General features: G+C 36.6%; 1 protein-coding gene across 1 annotated transcript in view; it reads left to right on the top strand.

Annotated features, from left to right (window-relative positions):
- Positions 1-19,408, top strand: part of KIF5C (kinesin family member 5C) — an 82,961-nt gene extending 63,553 nt beyond the window's left edge. The window contains exons 15-26 of the mRNA XM_070957011.1: positions 729-875; positions 2,678-2,866; positions 2,975-3,092; positions 4,216-4,292; positions 5,564-5,673; positions 6,757-6,858; positions 9,769-9,829; positions 11,309-11,380; positions 13,073-13,177; positions 14,550-14,766; positions 16,484-16,585; positions 19,355-19,408. Coding sequence (XP_070813112.1) covers positions 729-875; positions 2,678-2,866; positions 2,975-3,092; positions 4,216-4,292; positions 5,564-5,673; positions 6,757-6,858; positions 9,769-9,829; positions 11,309-11,380; positions 13,073-13,177; positions 14,550-14,766; positions 16,484-16,578 — 1,293 coding nt within the window. The 3' untranslated portion in view covers positions 16,579-16,585; positions 19,355-19,408. The remainder of the gene's footprint in view (positions 1-728; positions 876-2,677; positions 2,867-2,974; positions 3,093-4,215; positions 4,293-5,563; positions 5,674-6,756; positions 6,859-9,768; positions 9,830-11,308; positions 11,381-13,072; positions 13,178-14,549; positions 14,767-16,483; positions 16,586-19,354) is intronic.
- The last annotated feature ends 405 nt before the right edge of the window (positions 19,409-19,813 follow it).

Here is a 19,813-nt window from a genome sequence, read left to right as displayed (position 1 = left end):
TTAACAGCAAAAGAATTTGGTCGCAGAAATAGCATTCTGTTTTCTTCCAGTGGCTTGATCTGCTTTAGCTACTAGCAGACTTAACAATTTCTGTATGTGTACCTCTATACAAGTTTTAAAATGGAAGTTATTTCTACCTTCCACTGATTCTACCTTGAGTTTCCAGAAGGTGTTGCTGGGAATTATTTCTCTGCCACATAATAGCTAGGTTACGGTCTTTTTTCATTTAATGCCTAATTCTTTTTAATGCCTACCTTAAACTGGGACATATAGAGTAAGGGCATAGTTCTGGATACTTCATCTCTGCCATACTTCTGTAAGACATGAAATAAATATAAATAAATAAATAGTTGAGCTTAAATATAAAGCCACCTATCTGATCTAGAGAGTTTCTCTTAATTTAATGAGAGCAAATACGAATGAATGTAACAAAATGAATGAAGGTACCAAAAATGGAATGGTGGGGTTTTTTTTTGTTTTTTGTTTTGGATAATTGGAGAGAGCTTGACTATTGTTTATATCCCAAGTGAAAAGTGATGTTCAGTTTGAGGCTTCTTTATAAAGTAGACTGTGGGTGTTTGACTCATAGCTTTAAGATTTTAGGAAATAGTGTCTTTCCAAGTACATTCAATGTAGAAAACACAGCATAACCTTTGAAAACAAAGTTGGCATGCAATTGCTTTTCATCATAATTCACTATGTAAACTATTATTCTTATTATTTTGCAGTCTGCTCTGTCAAGTACACAAAGAGAGCTGGGACAGTTGCAAGAACTTAGTAATCATCAGAAAAAGAGAGCTACTGAAATATTGAATTTATTGCTTAAGGACCTGGGAGAGATTGGCGGAATCATTGGTACTAATGATGTGAAAACAGTAAGTTGCCGGTATTGCAGAAAGCAATACAACAAGACAGAAATATTTCAACTTTAAAAATAATGACTAAATTAAAAGTAATCCTTGAGGATGGTAAACCAGGTAGTGAACCATAGCAAAAGAGATGAAAATGAACAAGATGATGTCTGTGGCATTGTGTTCTAATCCCACTTTTTTAATAGATACATTGATGTTGTGTATTTGATATTATATAGTTGTTACTCATTAGTTGAGCATCTCCCAGATGTGTATATCTCAGCTTTCCAAATATTCAGCAGTGGCTATGCTGGTTGAAAATTCTGGGAATTCACATATCCGAAAGATGCAAAGACTAGAGAAGACTGTATATACAGCATGCAGAACTCAGTCCTTACAACTAAATCAGATCTAAGTATAAAGCTTTCAGATTTGATCCCAGAGAGGGATAAGCAGGTTATATGGAGTGCATTTGATTGATACAGGCAATATTTAGTCAGTGCAATACTTTTTATTTTTTTTACTATTGCATTCTCTTCCTAAATAACCCTCTTTATTGGAAATAGGCACTTTTGGCAGCGAAGGCTGGTAGGTTTATTTCAGGGTAGGCTTTTATGAGATTAGAACCAAAGAGTTGAAGGGAGAGAGAAAAATAATGGAATTTTTTAAAAAAATTTGATTTATATGCCGCCCTTCTCCGGAGACTCACGGCGGTTTACAATGCATTAAGCAATAGCCTTCATACTTTTGAATATTTATACAAAGTCAGCTTATTGCCCCGACAAACTGGGTCCTCAATTTACCTACTTTAGAAAGGATGGAAGGCTGAGTCAACCTTGAGCCTGGTGAGATTTGAATTTACAGTAATTGCAGACAGCTGGTGTTAATCACAATGCTATCACTCTGCTGAGCCACCAGACCCTTAAATTGTATACAATAGAACCAATAGTCACAGCTGTAGAAAGAAGTTCCATATTTTTATGTAGTGAATAAAAATAAAAATACTTTTACTATATGATGGACAGGTCTTGAGAACGCATGATATTTATCATCATCATCATCATCATCATCATCATCATCATCATCATCATCATCATATGGCATTGTTACAGTAGTCAGGAGACCACAGTGCTATTGCAGAGTTATAATTTGGCTTGCAAAGGTACCAGCCCTGTTATAGGAAATGCTTGCATGCTTCCCAAGGCGTGCCACAGGGTGAGCTGGCTTCCCACCAGAGAGAAATATGAGCAGCTCTTCCTGCAACATTACTCAAGGCTCCCTCCCTTCACAGAGTTTCCTCGCAAACGGGAAAGTACAAAGCCGTCAGGAATCTGACCGCTGGCACAGAGCACCAGCTCATCTCCCCATCCAAAGTTATATCTTGCATAGAACATGCTTTCAAACTGTTATAGGTGGACAGAAGCTAAGGTGAATGACAGGAGCTCACCCTGCTTTGCAATGCTAGGGCTCGAACTGCTGGAGCTGAGACCATTTCCAGCGCCATTAAGCCACTGACTGAGCCACTGAGCCCCAGAACTCATGATATAATAAAGGTGTAGAGTTATGGCAAGGGATGTAAAGCTATAAGGAACGCTGAAAAGTATTACTCATATTCAAAAACCTGTACTAGCAATTTAATAACTATTTCTACCCACAGATAAATAGGGGGGATGGGGATCCATAAGTGTCAGGGATGTTAGGGAAGAACAGTATATATCATAACAATTTCAGTAATAAGTACAGATGTCTACATTTCTGTTCAGGTAGTAAAAAATGGAGATTTGTCCATAAAAGATGAATAACGCAGGGTTTTTGTGTGTGTTCAGTTAGCTGACGTGAATGGTGTGATTGAAGAAGAGTTTACCATGGCACGACTGTACATCAGCAAAATGAAATCTGAAGTGAAATCTCTGGTGAATCGCAGCAAACAGCTGGAGAGTGCCCAGATAGATTCTAATAGAAAAATGAATGCCAACGAGAGGGAACTTGCTGCCTGTCAACTCCTCATCTCTCAGGTGATTAAGCTGTTTCTTTGTTGTTATTTTTTTAAATTCAGTTTCTCATAGTTTTTGATGTACATTAAACACACAATTTTCTGCTTGCTTTCTTTTCAACTTCCAAAGCATGAAGCAAAGATCAAGTCTCTTACAGATTATATGCAGAATATGGAGCAGAAGCGAAGGCAGTTGGAAGAATTGCAGGACTCTCTTAATGAAGAGCTGGCCAAATTGCGGGCACAAGGTACTATAAATTCAGGAGATAGGGACTTTACAAATCCCCTGTTCCAGACCCTCAATAGCTGCCTTGAATTTTATTTTTTCTAATGTATGTTGATTTTTGTCTGCTAGTTCATTTCCATTGTCACCTTCCTTTCTGAAATAAGGATTCATAAAGTTCTTTCAAACGGGTTAATGCTGTCTAAATTGGGAGAACTAATACCGCTTTGGTGACATTATGCCAGTGGAATCTATCAATTTTACATAGGAAGCTAATTGTTTTTCAGGTAGTCCTCAACTTAGGGCCACAATTGAGCCCAAAATTTCTGTTACTAAGTGAGACATTTGTTAAGTGAGTTTTTTCCCCATTTTACAACCTTTCTTGCCACAGTTGTTAAGTGAATCACAGCACTTGTTAATTTAGTAACCTAGTTGTTAAGTGAATCTGGCTTCCCCATTGACTTTGCTTGCCAGAAGTTTGCAAAAGGGGATCACATGACCCCAGGATACTGCAGCCGTCATAAATATGAGTCAGTTGCCAACCAGCTGAATTTGGATCACGTGACCATGAAAATGCGGCAACGGTCGTAAGTTTGAAAAATGGTTCTAAGTCACTTTTTTCAGTGTGGTTGTAACTTTGAATGGTCACTAAATGAACTGTTGTAAGTGAAGGACTGCCTGTGTACGCATACTTTACTAGCTGCAATATGGCATGGATCAAAACTCAACTCATGCTGATTGGCATATTTTGTTGTACAAGGGCAATTGTTCATATACTAGAATGCTACAAATCCACTTAACCGAGGCTTCTGATCTTCTGAATTGGTCACAGGGATGGGCTTTAAAAGATTACAGCTGGCATGACAACAGATGGGGAGAACGTGTGCAACACATGGAATGCGATATTTTTAGGAGCACAAATGGAATTGGCTTTTGTTGGAAGAAAGTATTTCTTAAAAACCAGGGGCTAAAAGTAGCTTGACACAAATTGTTCTGCCGAAACACCTGTTAATGTTTCTTTGTCCCTGCAGGGTAATAAAAGTAGAAAGTCATCTTTTGCATAAGGAAGGCTTTTTCAGAGCTTGATTAATACTTCTTAAACTATATCCCATTAAAAGGTTGCTCAACTGTCCTCTTCATTTGAACAGAAAAAATGCATGAAGTCAGTTTCAAAGATAAAGAGAAGGAACATCTGACTTTGTTACAAGATGCAGAGGAAATGAAGGTAATTTTAGATGACCCCAAAGATAACTTTCATCTTTTTTATTCCACATACTTAAATCTTACGTATGCATTTGGCACTTATGATGTCAGTTTCGCACTACAAATCCCTTTTCAAAGGGATGTTCAAGGTCAAATTATGTCTTCCAAGTCAAATCGTAACATTTTTCTATAATTATAAACTAAATTCAAGGTTGCTTGGGTGTTAAAAATATTACATGTATTTGTAATAATACATTTCTAAAGCATTTGATACTAACTTAAACCATCCATAATACCCATGCTCACATAACAAATAAAATAGATTTCAGGCATAAGGGAATTGCTTTATTAAGAATTATTTTGTTTTATAATTAGATGTTGATATATTGCTGGAATGTTACATAAGATGTGTGTGTGTGTATGTATATGTGAAAGAATGAGTGAGTGAATATAGGTAGGTGTACATACACATATACTGATTATGTATCAAGGGCTGACATAGCACTCGGGAAAATACAGCAACCGCTTTTAAAGTTACTGGTGGAGTACGAATGGAATGGAGGTCATCAGGTTTTCAGGAATTATTGAATAGGTACTGACATTTAGTCCATTTAATTTGAGTTCTGAGATAGAGTAATATCCTGCTAGAAAAGAGAATATTGGGCCTTACGTTTTGAATTGCTAACTTTGTAGCATGGTTCTCTGTTCTGTATTAGTACCACAAGAAACTCAGGTGCAAAAAACCATAGGATAAAAGCATTGTGAATTTCTTCAAGAAGAATCTGATCTACTAAAGTCTATATAAGAATCTATACAGCCTATACAAGAATCTGATCTACTAACAGTCAAGGCAAATTGGCAGCAGATAAGAGTCAATGGACTTCAAGGGGGGCTGGACTTAGGTCTTTTTTGTGGGCATAGGGACACCAGACTGATTGTGTGTTTGAACTCCGCCCTTAAGTTCAGCCTGGTCATCTTCTACAGAAACACAATCCAAATTTTACTGAACTCCTTACGTACCCCAACACAAGATCAGTAATTTCTTCTGTATATCCTTTTGATTTATGAGAGGCATATACCACATATATATGGGTTAGTTCCGAAGGCAGAATTGTTGGGACATGATTGGGAAAACTGATGTTAATTTTATGAGCTTAATTTTGAATGAAAAAAAAAAAGGTATATACAAGAATCTCAGCAATTGTAATATATGCAGGTTGTATTTGATGTAATAGGAAAAACCATGAGTAAAATATTAAATTATTGTAATTTATTTATCTCTTCTATGAACAGAAGACCCTGGAGCAACAGATGGAGAGTCATAGGGAAGCTCATCAGAAGCAGCTCTCTCGATTACGAGATGAGATTGAGGAGAAACAGAAAATTATCGATGATATCAGAGAGTATGTTCATTTTCACATTCCACAGTACAGTTTTTGAATAATTAGTGGCTCAGTGGCTAAGACTGTCGATCGAAAGGTTCAGCAGTTCGAATCCCTAGTGCTGCGTAACGGAGTGAGCTCCTGTTACTTATCCCAGCTTCTGCCAACCTAGCAGTTTGAAAGCACGTAAAAATGCAAGTAGAAAAATAGGGACCACCTTTGGTGGGAAGGTAACAGCGTTCCGCACGCCTTTGGCGTTTAGTCATGCTGGCCACATGACTACGGAGACGTCTTTGGACAGCGCTGGCTTTTCGGCTTTGAAATGGAGATGAGCATCGCCCCCTAGAATCGGGAATGACTAGGATATATGTGCAAGGGGAACCTTTACCTTTATATATCCATACACAGACTATTGCTGATGACCTATTTGATTTATATTTGATGATGTATTGCTTATATTTATTGGCAAAGCCCTCAAGAAAACCGGATGAGTACTGCTGCAGATGTGTTTTTCTAGAATCTTCTTGTGGCGATTTAAACAAAGAAATAAATGCAGAAAGAACAAAGAACTATCTATAAAGTGCTCCTACTTTATAATAATAATAATAATAAAAAATACAGCAGACAAAGTATCATGTTTGTGTCCCAGGCATACATATAATTCTGGATTTTAAAACCTGTAATAATATCCGAAATATAATATGGTATTAAACAAAGTAATTATTAATCAATACCTTGGGATGCATTTAGAACACTGTTTGTGACAAACTGTTCTAGTAGTTACTAGAGATAAAGTGTAGAATGATAACGAGAGATGAGTACTCCTTATTGGAAACAGATTTCAAGTTCTCTTGAAGAAGTAGAATCCAGTGCCTGAAATGGAATGGGGGTAATATCCCATTTCTCTTCAATATTACATAGAATGGAGTAACAGCTATGTCAGAAACAACACTGATTTGAGATTTAAGATGATCATGAGAAAATTCCCTAAATGTTTGAAATGAAAGTATATTGGGTAATCATGATCTTAAGACTAATGTATAATGGCTTGTATTTCTCTCCCTGCAGTACCACTTTTAATTTAAGTTATTTTATTTTCTGCAGTATGAATCAGAAGTTGCAGCTGGAACAAGAAAAACTGAGTTCAGACTATGAAAAATTAAAAATAGAAGACCAAGAACGGGAAAATAAATTGGAAAAACTTATGTAAGTTAGCTGGATTGCCTTTCCTGTTATGAATGAATATTCCTAAAATAATGTATGCAGGATGCCCTCCTGACCAAGGACAGTAACCTCTGGCTATCCAGATGTTATTGGAATGTAATCTCTGTCAGACTATTAGCATGTACAGTGCTATAACTCACAAGAATTAGCATTTCTCAACAGTTGCATATTATTAATATTTTATGAGCTGAAGATTCTCCATTCTTTATGATGTTATCAAAAAGTCCTGTGATTATTTTTACTAGTCACCCTTCCCAAAAAGGATTACTTTCTCGATTGTGAATATTTGGATTGAAGTTTACAGCAAATTCTGAGGGAGGGGGGACATTCTATTAGCTACAAACTTCATAGAGGTTTCATTTCTCATCCTAGAGACTCAACTCTAGAACAGAAAAGAATTAACAGACCTATAAGACCATGGTCCTGATTATATCCTATCCTACCCCATTCAAATTTTATGGATAGTTCTTAATAATGGCAAGGACAGGACTGTTGTTAAAACATCTGGTCTTAATTGAGTGGCCCAATGTAAGTGTGAATAGTAAGTGTATATCCACTTAACAATCATTCCATAGATGACACCTACAACTGGATAGCCATAATCTACTTAAAGTTAAGATTTAAACTGCCTAAAAGAAAATTAGCAATATGGTGAAGAGAGAATTTTATACATTCTTCTAAAAACATGGGTACATTGTCAGGATTTTATTAATACCCTAGTGTCAAGTCTGGAAGTTCAGTAGAGCAGGATTTTAACTATCATTAACATACAGATTTACAATTTTGGAGATTCAAATTAAACTCAGAACTCTTACCAATCCACTTTAAGACCCAAAACTGTTATTCTTGTTAGTACAGATAGTCCCCAACAACCATTCGTTTAGTAACAGTTCAAAGTTACAATGGCACTGAGAAAAGTGACTTATGACTTTCACACTTATGACCATTGCAGCATCCCCATTGTCATGTGATCAAAATTCAGGGACTTGGCAACTGGCATGTATTTATGACAGTTGCATTGTCTTGGGATCATGTAATCGTCATTTGTAACCTTCCCAGCCAGCTTCCGACAAGCAAAGTCAGTGGGGGCAGCCAGATTTGCAACAACTACAGGATTCGCTTAACTGCAGTGATTTCCTTAACAACTGCAGTAAAAAAGGTCATAAAATGAGGTGCAACTCACTTAAGAACCATCTTGCATAGCAATGGAAATTTTGAGCTTAATTGTCTTATTTTTCTTTCCATTTTCCCAACATTATGCAGTTCCCAAGGTCCTAGGTCTTTGCATAATGTGTCCAAAATATGATAATGTGAGGCTGGTTATTTGTGCCTCACATGAATTATGATTTGTTTGTTCATTTTCTTGGTATCCATGGTATTCTCAGGACTCTTCTGCAACAGCAAATTTCAAGAGTCAATACTCTTACCTATTCTGCTGCTTCAAGTTCTAACTTTTGCTTCCGTAGGGTGTTACAATTCTGATCTCACAGATGCATCACGGCATCTGAATATCTTTTGCAAGATCTTCATTGTTATCCTACCAAGTACTAATCTATGTTGTAAGTCTTGACTGCTGGTTTCTTTACTGTTCATAGTCAAAACCTAAAAGTCCCAAAAGTAAAAAAAACGACCGACCACTTCAATTATTTTCACTGTCAGTTTTATGGCTGGTTGCTGTTCCTGTTATTAATTACTTTGGTTTGCTTTATATTTATATTATATTAAATTTAAACTTAAGGCCATTTTTCTTATTCTGCTTCTCGACTTCCATTACTTCCAAATAATTTCTATTTTCAGCTCTCAGAAGATGGTCATCAGCATAGTGATCATTCATATTTCACCCTCCTTTTAGAAACTTGCTTGTCTTCCAATCCATCATCCCTCAATACTCGGTATATAGGTTTAACAAATATTCAGTATATAAATTGAACAAATTAGACCTTGGATTTTCCATTGTGCCAAAATGATGTTTAGGGGGTGACCTCCTTTTCATTTCAGAAGTCACCATGCTATTCATAAAGGAAAATAGTACTTTCCTCATTTGGATCCTAGCCTTCATTCCACCCACCCAAATAAAGAATTACTTCCCTAAATAACTACAGGATTATGAAATATTTTTGCCTGAGAATATTTCAGAAATCTATAGTTAACACATTCATTGTCTTGGGAAATAGAAATAGTTTCTAACTCCAAAAATACAGGAAACTATATCATATCTTATGGCATATAATCCTTAAAGAAGGAACAAAGAAAACTTGAGTTCTGTTATTCCATTAGTATTTTACATACCTAATTCTGTGAAAATGGGAGAAAACTATATTATCTTCATTACATAATGTGGCAGTATATATGCTTAGGATAGCTAAAAAGTAATTTTCTTTTTAATTGAGTGTGAATATAAGCAAGCTGATGTATCTCTTAAGATAGTTTTGTTTCTTGTTAAAATTTATGTAAACTAATTTTCAGTTACATTTTAAAAAATTTTATTGAGTTTTTTTTGTTACAGTGTTAACTGAATTCATTCATGAATTTCCTATGATCATGAAGCACTGGATGAGTTTGTCAAAATGCTTAGTTGCCAATGTTAAAAAAAACCCTTTAGACCAAGCGTGTCCAATCCACCACTCGCGGGCTGCATGCAGCTCTGGAAAGCTGGTAATCGTGAACTTTTAACATTATTATGTCATTTATATACATTATATAATATATATTATATGGAGCCCAAAACAATTCCTGTTCACTCAATGTGGCGCAGGCAAGCCAAAAGATTGTACACTAGTGGTTTAGACATTAGAAGATGATCTGGCTTAATGTTTTGCACTTTTGGGACTCTGAATTATATATTTGTATTTTCTGAGTTGTACCCTTGGTTTGGTTTTGTTTTTAATCTAGATTACTTAATGATAAGAGGGAACAAGCAAGGGAGGATCTAAAAGGACTGGAAGAAACTGTGGTATGTATTAGCCAAATAATAGTTGTATTGCTGAAATAACTTTCCAGAAAAGAGATTATAATTTGAGGGAGGAGGTCATTGTGTCAGAAATACCCTACGAAATTCCCATTGCCAATCATCCTGATAGATGATCATGGTATGGTGGGGACATTCACTTTTTGCATGTTTCCTGTACTTTGTTTGTATCTTGTAAGAACTGATTCAGGTTGCTACAGATGGTCCAAAATTTAACAACTCATTGATTGACATGCAGTAGTCACTAAAATTGTATTATACATACCTTGTAGGCCATGCAGTGGTTAACGATGCGTTTCTAAATTTACTTCAAACTGCTTGGTTTGACTTAGAACCCCCTATAATATGGCTTTTTACCGAGGTGCCTGCAGGATTGCCTGTTGAACCCCTTGGAGAACCTATGTGAGGAAGCCCTTGAAGGAGAAGCTGCTGTTGAAGAGAAATTGAGGGTGGGAGGCAGACTTTTCAGCTGATTCTGATACCACAGATTGTGATATCTTCCTCAGTTGCCTATGGGGGTTAGGGGTTCCAGAAGTGGTAGGAGCCAAGGAAACAGTTCTCCATTGCTGCTCCAACACTGTAAAATAAGATGTACCCACCAAAATCCAGATAATTATCATCCTTGTCATCTAGAAAGCAGCTAAAGCATATATGTATGCTATACAGTGTGCAGGAAAGTGCAATTAATATATTTTTAAAACTTCAAAAATAGCTATCCCTCAATAACCATTAAAAATGGTTATCCTTCAATTGGTTAACAGTGATCTGTGAACAATTTATCTGTGAAAATTGTGAATTTATCAGTGGCTCACAGTTGTTGACAGATCACTGTTAACCAATTGAGGGATAACCATTTTATTTTTTTTGCTTCACTTTAACTGCTGTAATACCACAGTAGTTTATTTATTTATATTGCACCTTTAGTATTTTTACAAATAACTCAAGATGGAGAACATATCCAATACACCTTTCTCCTCCTCATATTTTCCTCACAACAACAGACCTGTGAAGTGAGTTGGGCTGAGACAGAATGACAGGCCCAACATCACCCAGCTGGTTTTCATGACTAAAGCAGGATTTGAACTCACGGTCTCCCACTTTCTAGCCTGGTGCCCTAACCACTAAACCAAACTGTTTCTGCAGTGCACTTGTACTACACTATGATTTACCTGTAGTTAAATTACTGTTTTTGGTGTGCTTTGACAACTTTGCCTTTGCGTTTCTGTTCAAAATAGTCTGTATTAAGTAAAGGTGCCCAGAGTAGGAGTCAAGGAGGGACAAATAAAAAAATAACATCATGCATTGTGACGCAAGCTCCACTACTCTTGAACATACATTGTGACATTGCACAGATGCATATAAGAGACAGAAATTGTCACAATCATGACATCATTCTGAAGAAATGCTAAGATTCTGTAGAGTTCTGGGTCCCCCCCCCAAATTTATGTATATGTCTATTTACAGGCTCGAGAACTTCAAACTCTTCACAACTTACGTAAACTCTTTGTTCAAGATCTCACCACCAGAGTAAAAAAAGTAAGATAAAATATTTGGCTGAAAGATTTGAATTATGCTAAAAACATCATTTTGCTTTGGTGAAAATGTTTGTCAAGCTATCTGGCACTCTGTTGAAATATAATTGCTTGCTAATATATCTTGCTTGCATTTGAATATCTGAGAATAATTGCATGCACAGATAGACTAAATATCATTATTAAGTAATTTCAAAAGCTTGGATTATAAACATGACTAGAGGGAGTGTTTACACATAGGCATATTGTTGTAATTTATTCATTAAGGACAGTCAAAGTCCAGGTACAGTGTACGTTTATATTTTGATACTTAAATGAAAATAATAAAAGTGTTAAAGGTGTATTTCAGGGAAAATTATGATGACTGTGAACAAAATTGTATGTTTTTGCCTCCACTGAATAAACTAAAATTAATGCAGAGGATGTAGAAAGTCTCCTCCCTAGAATAAAAACTCCTCCTCCCTATAATATTTTTTATTTTGTACTGTTATTTCAATCAGTATAACTTGTAGTTGTATTTTGGACTATAGTTTTATTGTTATGAAAGAGTAGAGCAAGAAGGATTAAGGAAAAGGTGGTTCATATTGAAATACAGTATTAAAATCTGATAAAATACTTCAAGCATTAGGTCATGAAGTGAAACCAATTTAAAATTTTTAAAAAAACTTACCATTTTCATTGTAAAATAGTCTCTGCATTTCCACTTTGTTCCAAATTTACCTTTTAAACTTGCCTTTAAAAAAGACAAACTTTTATGGCCAAGGAATTTTGAAATTAGTTAAAAGCATTATTTCCATAAATATTAAAAAAAAAAAAGTAGCCATCGATTTGCCAGTCTGGTGTATCATTATTACATTAGTCTGGAAATATTTCATAATCTCTATTTATTTGACATTAACATTAACTCCCCAAATCTCTCCTCATGTCTCAAGCAAGTGCTCTTATTCAGTCAACAGTTCTGTTAGAATAGAAAGCAGAGGAGGACTGATGAATGTGAAAGGTTAAAAATTACTAGACAACCCATGACCACCATTTCAGAGATATTTCCTTACCAGATTCCTCAAAATCTTTTACAATGACAGAATGTCTGGTTTACTGGCTTCACTGGAAAAATTGGGATGTATCCAGAGATGTATCTGCCTTGAAAATGGCCCATGTTGCACTACATAACATCAGCCCCCCCCCCCCCCAAAAAAAGAAATGTCTTATGACATTTTGTATTATGTCATAAACTATTTTAGGATAACTTTTTATGACGTAAACCATTTTATAAAACTAGATAAATTTCAATACTAGGGGAGTCATGGGTCTAGGATTTTGGACTTTTCTGTAAATTAGCCCACTTGAGGTACCTTGGTTTAAAAACTCTTTCATTGTTTCACCCAGTTAAAAGTTAAGGAACAAGAGTCTTAGTAGTATGTATGTAGATATATTGAATCATTTTAAAGGCTTAACTTGGAACTGTGTAATCTTTCTTAAAGATTTCCATGTTGCCTTGAACCATGCACATTACAACAGCATCAATGTAAATTATGTTCAGAAATCTAAGAATTACATCTAGTTGAATGCTTCCTGCTTAGTATTATTCCAAGTTTAATTTCATAGGCTGTAATGTATTTTTATGCAAGATAAGTTTTTTGTTGCTGTTCTCAGCCATCATTTAATTTCTGTATTGTAATTTGTTTGCTTGGCATAGAGTGTTGAATTGGACAGTGATGATGGAGGTGGAAGTGCTGCCCAGAAGCAGAAAATCTCCTTCTTGGAAAACAACCTGGAACAACTTACAAAAGTTCACAAACAGGTAGGATTATCATTAGATCAGTCATTGCTACGCTGTGGTTTTCCTAATTTGTCTAAATTCAACAGCTGTAAAATAAGGAGACTGGAAAAACAAACCTTAAATAATTGTGTATAACAATTGAGTTACAGCTCTCTCAAGGAGACATTTGAGCACACTTGTAAAAATGGGATTTTCAATCAGTTTATAAGACCCTTGCCAGACAGATGAGCCAAAAGGCAGCACCTGGAAATCAGATAAGGGGGGGGGGAACCCTAGTTACATATTATGTTGAATCCTCAGTTTTTTACAACAGAGATCTTCAACTTTCTTTTAATTCAAATTGGATTTTTAGCAGGGTTTCTACCTTGGAGAACACAGAGAAATGACGCAATGTACCTAACAATATCAAAATGGACTAGAGTGCGGTACTTCCGATGTTGTTGAACTGCAGTTCTCAGCATCCCTAACTGTCAATCATATTAGCTGAGGCTTTTGGGAATTGATTGTTAGCAACATCTGGAGAGCCCCAAGTCCCTTATTCCATTTCAGCCTTCAAGAATTTGAGAGACTTTGATGGGGCATGCACTAATGAACAATGGTCAGTGTGAAAAGCAGAGTGCTGGTTAGCTTGCATCACTGACTTTACAGTGTCAATGTTATATCCTTTGCATAAGGATTGCCAAAAATGTTCTGTGTGGTGGAGGTTTCACTGGTAAGTAGAAATTTGTTTACCATGGGCATGATAGTGAGTGTGAGCAATGGAGCTATCAACTGAGCTTTCCTGAAGTTTCAGAGATGGTCTCCCATTAGTCCTGGAAGCACAGCAAGTGGCAAAGAACTCTGGGAAAACTGTAGTCTAGACTTAAATCTAGAAGTTTTACCTGTCCTTATTATGTAGCAATTTATTGCACCAAATATCACTGCTCTTTTTGTCTTATGGAAGCCCTATACATAGCTTGCAAAGTTTAAATTAGTGTTTTTCTTCCCTCCATGCTACTTTTCTTTCTTTTCCCTCTTTCATTTCCTATTGAAATTACAGGACTGAATAAAACTCTTCACAAGCAAAATCGAGACAGACAGTGCTAAAAATAGCAAAAAAGGGGAGGTGACATTATTTATTCAGATTTATGTATCATTTATCAGTATAGTTCACTTGGCTGTGTTTTTCAACACACTTTAAACTGAGGAAAATTGCAAAATGTACATTAAATTTGGAACATTTCCCCAAGAAACACTAATCAAATAGGCTCTGTATCTTTTAAAATATTATTTACTTATTGAAAATAAGAAGTATTTTAATTTTTTAGGTTCTTATGTGTATGATATTGTAAAAATCTTATGTATGTGATATTGTAAAAAAAAAAAAAAAGATGAGTTTTTCCATCTTTTGTAGTTGGTACGTGACAACGCGGATCTTCGTTGTGAACTTCCAAAGCTGGAAAAACGACTTCGAGCTACAGCGGAGAGAGTGAAGGCCTTGGAAAGTGCTCTGAAGGAGGCCAAGGAAAATGCGATGCGGGATCGGAAACGGTACCAGCAAGAAGTGGACCGCATTAAAGAGGCTGTCAGAGCCAAGAACATGGCAAGACGAGCACATTCCGCTCAAATTGGTATGGATTCTGCCTGCTAATACAGAGGAGTCCTTGACACAAGGACAATCTGTAACAATTTTGGACAATTGTGTCCAGAATTTTTGCTGATAAGGAGGGCAGTTGTTAAATAATTCATGTCTGATTTTAGAACCATTTTTGCCATGGTTGTTAAATGAATCACATGGTTGTTAAGTGAACTCAGCTCCCCCCACTGACTTTGCTTGTCAGAAGGTGGTTGAAAAAGGCACAAATGATGATCATGTGACCATAGGATGCTGCAACTACTATAAACATGCTCCAGTTGCCAAGTGTCCATGAAATGTTGTTCATGTGACTGTGGGGATGCTACAACAATTGTAAATTGTTATAAGTCACTTCTTTCAGTGCCACTGTAACTTCAAACAACCACTAAACAAATGGCTGTAAGTCAAGAATTACTTATAAAATACTCTAAGCTCACAATAAATTCAGCAAATACCATGCGTTCATAGATTTTTTTTCTTGTGGAAAGTACTTCTATTTTTAGGTATAAATGACTATGGGTTTTAGAAGAGCATTCCTGAATGGTGACTTCAGGAGTTTTATTACTTTGTGAGTATTAACTTGAACTAAATTTGATGAGTTTCAAAGCAGTTGAGTACCAAAGTAGCACTGTACTTTCATCCTCATGTTGCAAAGTACTGTGTTCTCAGTTGTTTTGCTTAGTACTCAATGCATTTTGACACAAAACATTTGTCCCAGTACTCGTTTGTTTGCTACTCAACATACAAGCTAGAACTTTTCAAATGTCAGCTACCTTGTGACTCACTACATTATTCCTTATGGGAAAAAATTGTTTGATATTCATCATTTTTGGTACTCATCATACTTCCCGAAACCAATCAATGATGAGTACTGAGGTACCACTGTACAAAAATGCAACAATTTTTTGAAGCTGCTTAATGAGACTTGCAGAAAGATGTGGTTGCATTGTGTGATTCATAGAGAGATGTTTGGTTCTCAATCCCACATATTGTGAAAGATTATATTCTTCACTTCACTATATGTCTTCCCTTTATAAATAAAAAAGAGCAACAGAAGACCTCACTTCAGTAGGTTTTTAAAGTTTTTTATTCATAGACAAATTACTCACTATCTCTTGTTCATACTGTTGTTGCAGCATTAACCATCAAACACAACACCTTTAAGGCCTCTGCACTTACCCTGAGCCCAAAATGCAGTTTTCATATAATTTGTCCAGATATATCTAACAAAGTAGTTTCTGTGGGATATTTGAAATTGATTATTTCTACCATCTATTAATTTACTGTGTTCTGTCAAAAGCTTAAATTTACATCATTGGTTATTACACTTGTAGTTTTGCTATAGTACTTGAAGTGGTAGTGGGGGATTCATATAACTGACTGTTCCTTTCCATGTTAAAATACTTGTGGGAGAAATAATTAATTTTGAAGTAACTTGTGATTCCTCCAACTCCAGAAGCCAAGAGAGGGTAAAACTTTTGAAGGCAGATAAAAAGACAAAGTCAATTTGAGAACAAAAACAAAGGAATCTATGGTATTTTTCAATGAGAGGCAATTTATGAATTGTATATTATTGTTTGGAATATCTGTGGCATTAGCACTTTAGGTTTCCCACAGAAGAAATAAATTGGGTTATGATTGTTCAAAGAAGAGTAGTCCAGTCGTTGGCTTAAAACAAAAATTTTCCTTGACTTTGCTTTTTATCTTTGCAGCCAAGCCTATTCGCCCTGGTCATTATCCGGCATCTTCTCCCACAGCCATTCATGCCATTCGTGGAGGTGGTGCATATTACCAAAACACGAAGTAAATAACAGGTAAGTGCATAGCTGGGCCAGTGTCTCGGGGTGGAGAGCAAGTCGTACCTCTCCCCGAGCGACCGAGGTATGCACAGCACCAACAAGGGCCGGAAGAAGCACCCGCGAGACACAGCAAGTACAGGGGCACTTCACTCCCACTCTGGAATATGGAGCGAGTCTCCATCCCCCACCATCGCCTTTACCTTCTCAGGCCAGGCGAGGAGTGACTGGGAAGAGAGGGCAAGGGGTGGGGCCAGCCAGTGGTGGGTTCAGCCAAAAGGAGCCACAGCAGGGGGATGAAAGAGCCTCATGCAGCTCTGGAGCTGCGCGTTGCCAACACCCTGCTAAGATAAGAACAGCCAGATTGAATAACTTGTGAATAACTCGGCTTGATCTGGGAATATGTTTGTTAGTATGTATTGTATGCCAGGGGTGGGTTCTACTTACCTTCACTACCGGTTTGCATTGGGAGCTCGCTTTGCTTGCGCACTTCTGTGCATGCGCAGAAGCTGCTGCACATGCGCAGATCACCTATGATGACATCGGGGTCAGTGGGCCGAGCCTCCCGCCAGTTTTACTACCAGTTCTTGCGAACCGGTCTGAACCGGGGGCAACCCATCATTGTTGTATGCCCAAGTAGACATCCCTCAAAACCAAAGATGGGGAACAATGGCCCTTTATGACTTGTGAAATTCAATTTCCAGAATTCCTGAGTCAGCATGGCAGGCTCAGTAATTCTGGGAGTTGAAATGTACAAGTCACAGTTCCCCACCCCTGCTCTAAACCATTAGATCAAGTTTGTTGTTTTAATTACATTAATAGACAATGCTGCAATTGTTGTACCTATGGTCCCCTTTATTCAACTGAATCATTGAACAGCTTCTGATTCTGAGGCTAAAACAGTTTCTATAGATGATATTTCAGAAATGTAGGAGAAAAATCCATTTTGTTCTTAACGGAAAGGAACTTTTCAGAGTATATGTAGTAAGTTAAACCAAAATACATCTTTCATGAATCAAGAATGTGCCACTGTTTAGTGACAGCTACATTTACCAATAGGGTAGTGACTATTTTACATTTACCAATAGGATAGTGACTATTTTAACAGCATAGTTTCTCACACCCTTTCAATGAAATGCTGGAATGTCTGTGTCTTTCACCTGCCCCTTAAAAAAAGTAGAACAGTCTGTTGTGCTCCAACAACACTCTCCTTAGTAATACATTTATCCAAGTATATTGTTTCAGAAGTAGCCACAATGTTCATTATTGCCCCAAAATACATCTTCTCTATTGTGTAACATTATTAGTAAATGTCCTTACATTGCTGACCTCTGACTTCTCTGAATGGTTCAGGTATTGATCTTAGCAAGAAGTTAATTACGGATAGTCCTTGTTCAGTGACGGTCTCATTTAGAGACAATTTGCAGTTATGATGGTGATAAAAAAAAGTAACTTTACAACCAGTCTTTGCATTTATGACCTTTGCAGCTCTGTAAAGCATAGGGAAACTAAATAAGATTGTACACTCCATTGTGTTTTCACTTGGCAACTGCTTTAACAACTGAGTTCCAGGTCCCAATTCTGGTTGCTAAATGACTACCTGTACATTTAATATAATTCAGAATGTTTTCTGTTGATAGTGCCAATGTAATGGCAAAGTGTAAGGACAAACACATTATGGGGAAAAATTAGGTTTGGTAATTTCACTGCAGTTTTTGGAACACCTGCTATTCTGTGAGAAGAGTACTGCAAAGCATGCTTAAAAAACAAGAGAAAACCAATGGTAGCTATTCCATTTCTACTCACATTTTTCCCGGGCGACTAATAAAAAGTAATTGAGTAATGAAGAAATTGAAATATAATTATTTTTCCTAGACAATCCATTGAATAGCTGGACCTGAGGATGAATCTGAATTTAGTCTTTGCCAGTTCTAACTTAATATCCTTATTTTAGTATTTAGTATCCTGATATAAGTGGTCAATTTGAGTGCAATCCAAAATGAATAAACCTTGAGACAGTTTAGGTCAAACACACACTAGAACTGTTGTCTCCCTTCTTCTGATTTAAGGAACTTTTGCCTCGTCTTTTGGGGTACCTGATTGATAGCTACACAGAACAGACTCTGCTTGGTGCAATTTCTAGTATTCTCCCTTCCATCTATTCCCAAAAACTTGACTTGTTCTGCAGTACATTTGATTGAACTTATTATTGCACAATATACTCTCGTGTTGTATTTTAAGTCTTGGTTCATGGCTGGATTACTATTGGATTGTCAGATTTTGAGTTAATTTTGTAAGAGAAAAAAAAATGAAAACTCTTTGGATTGAATTGTAGATCTAGAAGCTTTTTACAAATAAAGACACACAAAACAATTTACAAAGCTCGTTTCCCCCCTCTCAAACAATCCCATGTATGAGGGTTTCTGTTCTGCAGCACCACATTTATTTAGATTTTTTTAAAAAAATATCCTGTTTTTTTTTTATTTTTATAAGTAACTCAAGGCAGTGAACATACCTAACATTCTTTCCTCCTACTTTCCCCACAACAATCACCCTGTCAGGTGAGTTGGGCTGAAAGAAAATGACTCATGGCTAAGGAGGGACTAGAACTCACAGTCTCCTGGTTTTTAATCTGGTGCCTTCACCAGTACACCAAACTGGTTTTCTCCATATGATGATTATATACTTTTTGAAAACAAATTAATGCCCCCAAAGCTATCCCACTATTCTGCTCCTAAAAATATGATTTGTACTAACACATTTTATGTCTATCTATTTTTTTCCCAGACTTGACCAGATGGTACTTGGCATGTAGAAGGTTGTCATCAATTCACTACTACTTTTTTTACGGAGAACTGGAACTATATTTCTGTTTGTTGTACATGTTCTATAGCCATCGGCAATGCACCGGTTTCAAATGTTTCAGCTTTGTCCCATCTCCATATGTACAGAAGTGTGTCCAATACACTTTTCCCTTTCCAAACCTTGTACAGTGTATCTAACACATTATCCTAGGGTAGTAATACCCTGAGTCTGCTGCTCAATCCCTGTCATTGACTGACTGCATTTTACCCCTCTGTGCCACTCTTGTGGAAGATTCTGTGCTTGCACTGATGCTGTTTTGTTCTCTTTTAAGTACTTTGGTGCATCAGCAAAAATGTGACATCCAAGAATTAGCCATCGAACAACCATAGCAACAAACCAGATGATTGGATTCCATCACTGAGTTTTTTTTTTTTGATTTTC

This window comes from Pituophis catenifer, unplaced genomic scaffold, assembly GCF_029215685.1.
Source record: "Pituophis catenifer annectens isolate HBS135680 unplaced genomic scaffold, rPitCat1.0.hap2 SCAF_1, whole genome shotgun sequence".
In the NCBI taxonomy this organism is placed as follows: Eukaryota; Metazoa; Chordata; class Lepidosauria; order Squamata; family Colubridae; genus Pituophis; species Pituophis catenifer.
This window is presented reverse-complemented; position numbering and strand designations above follow the sequence as displayed.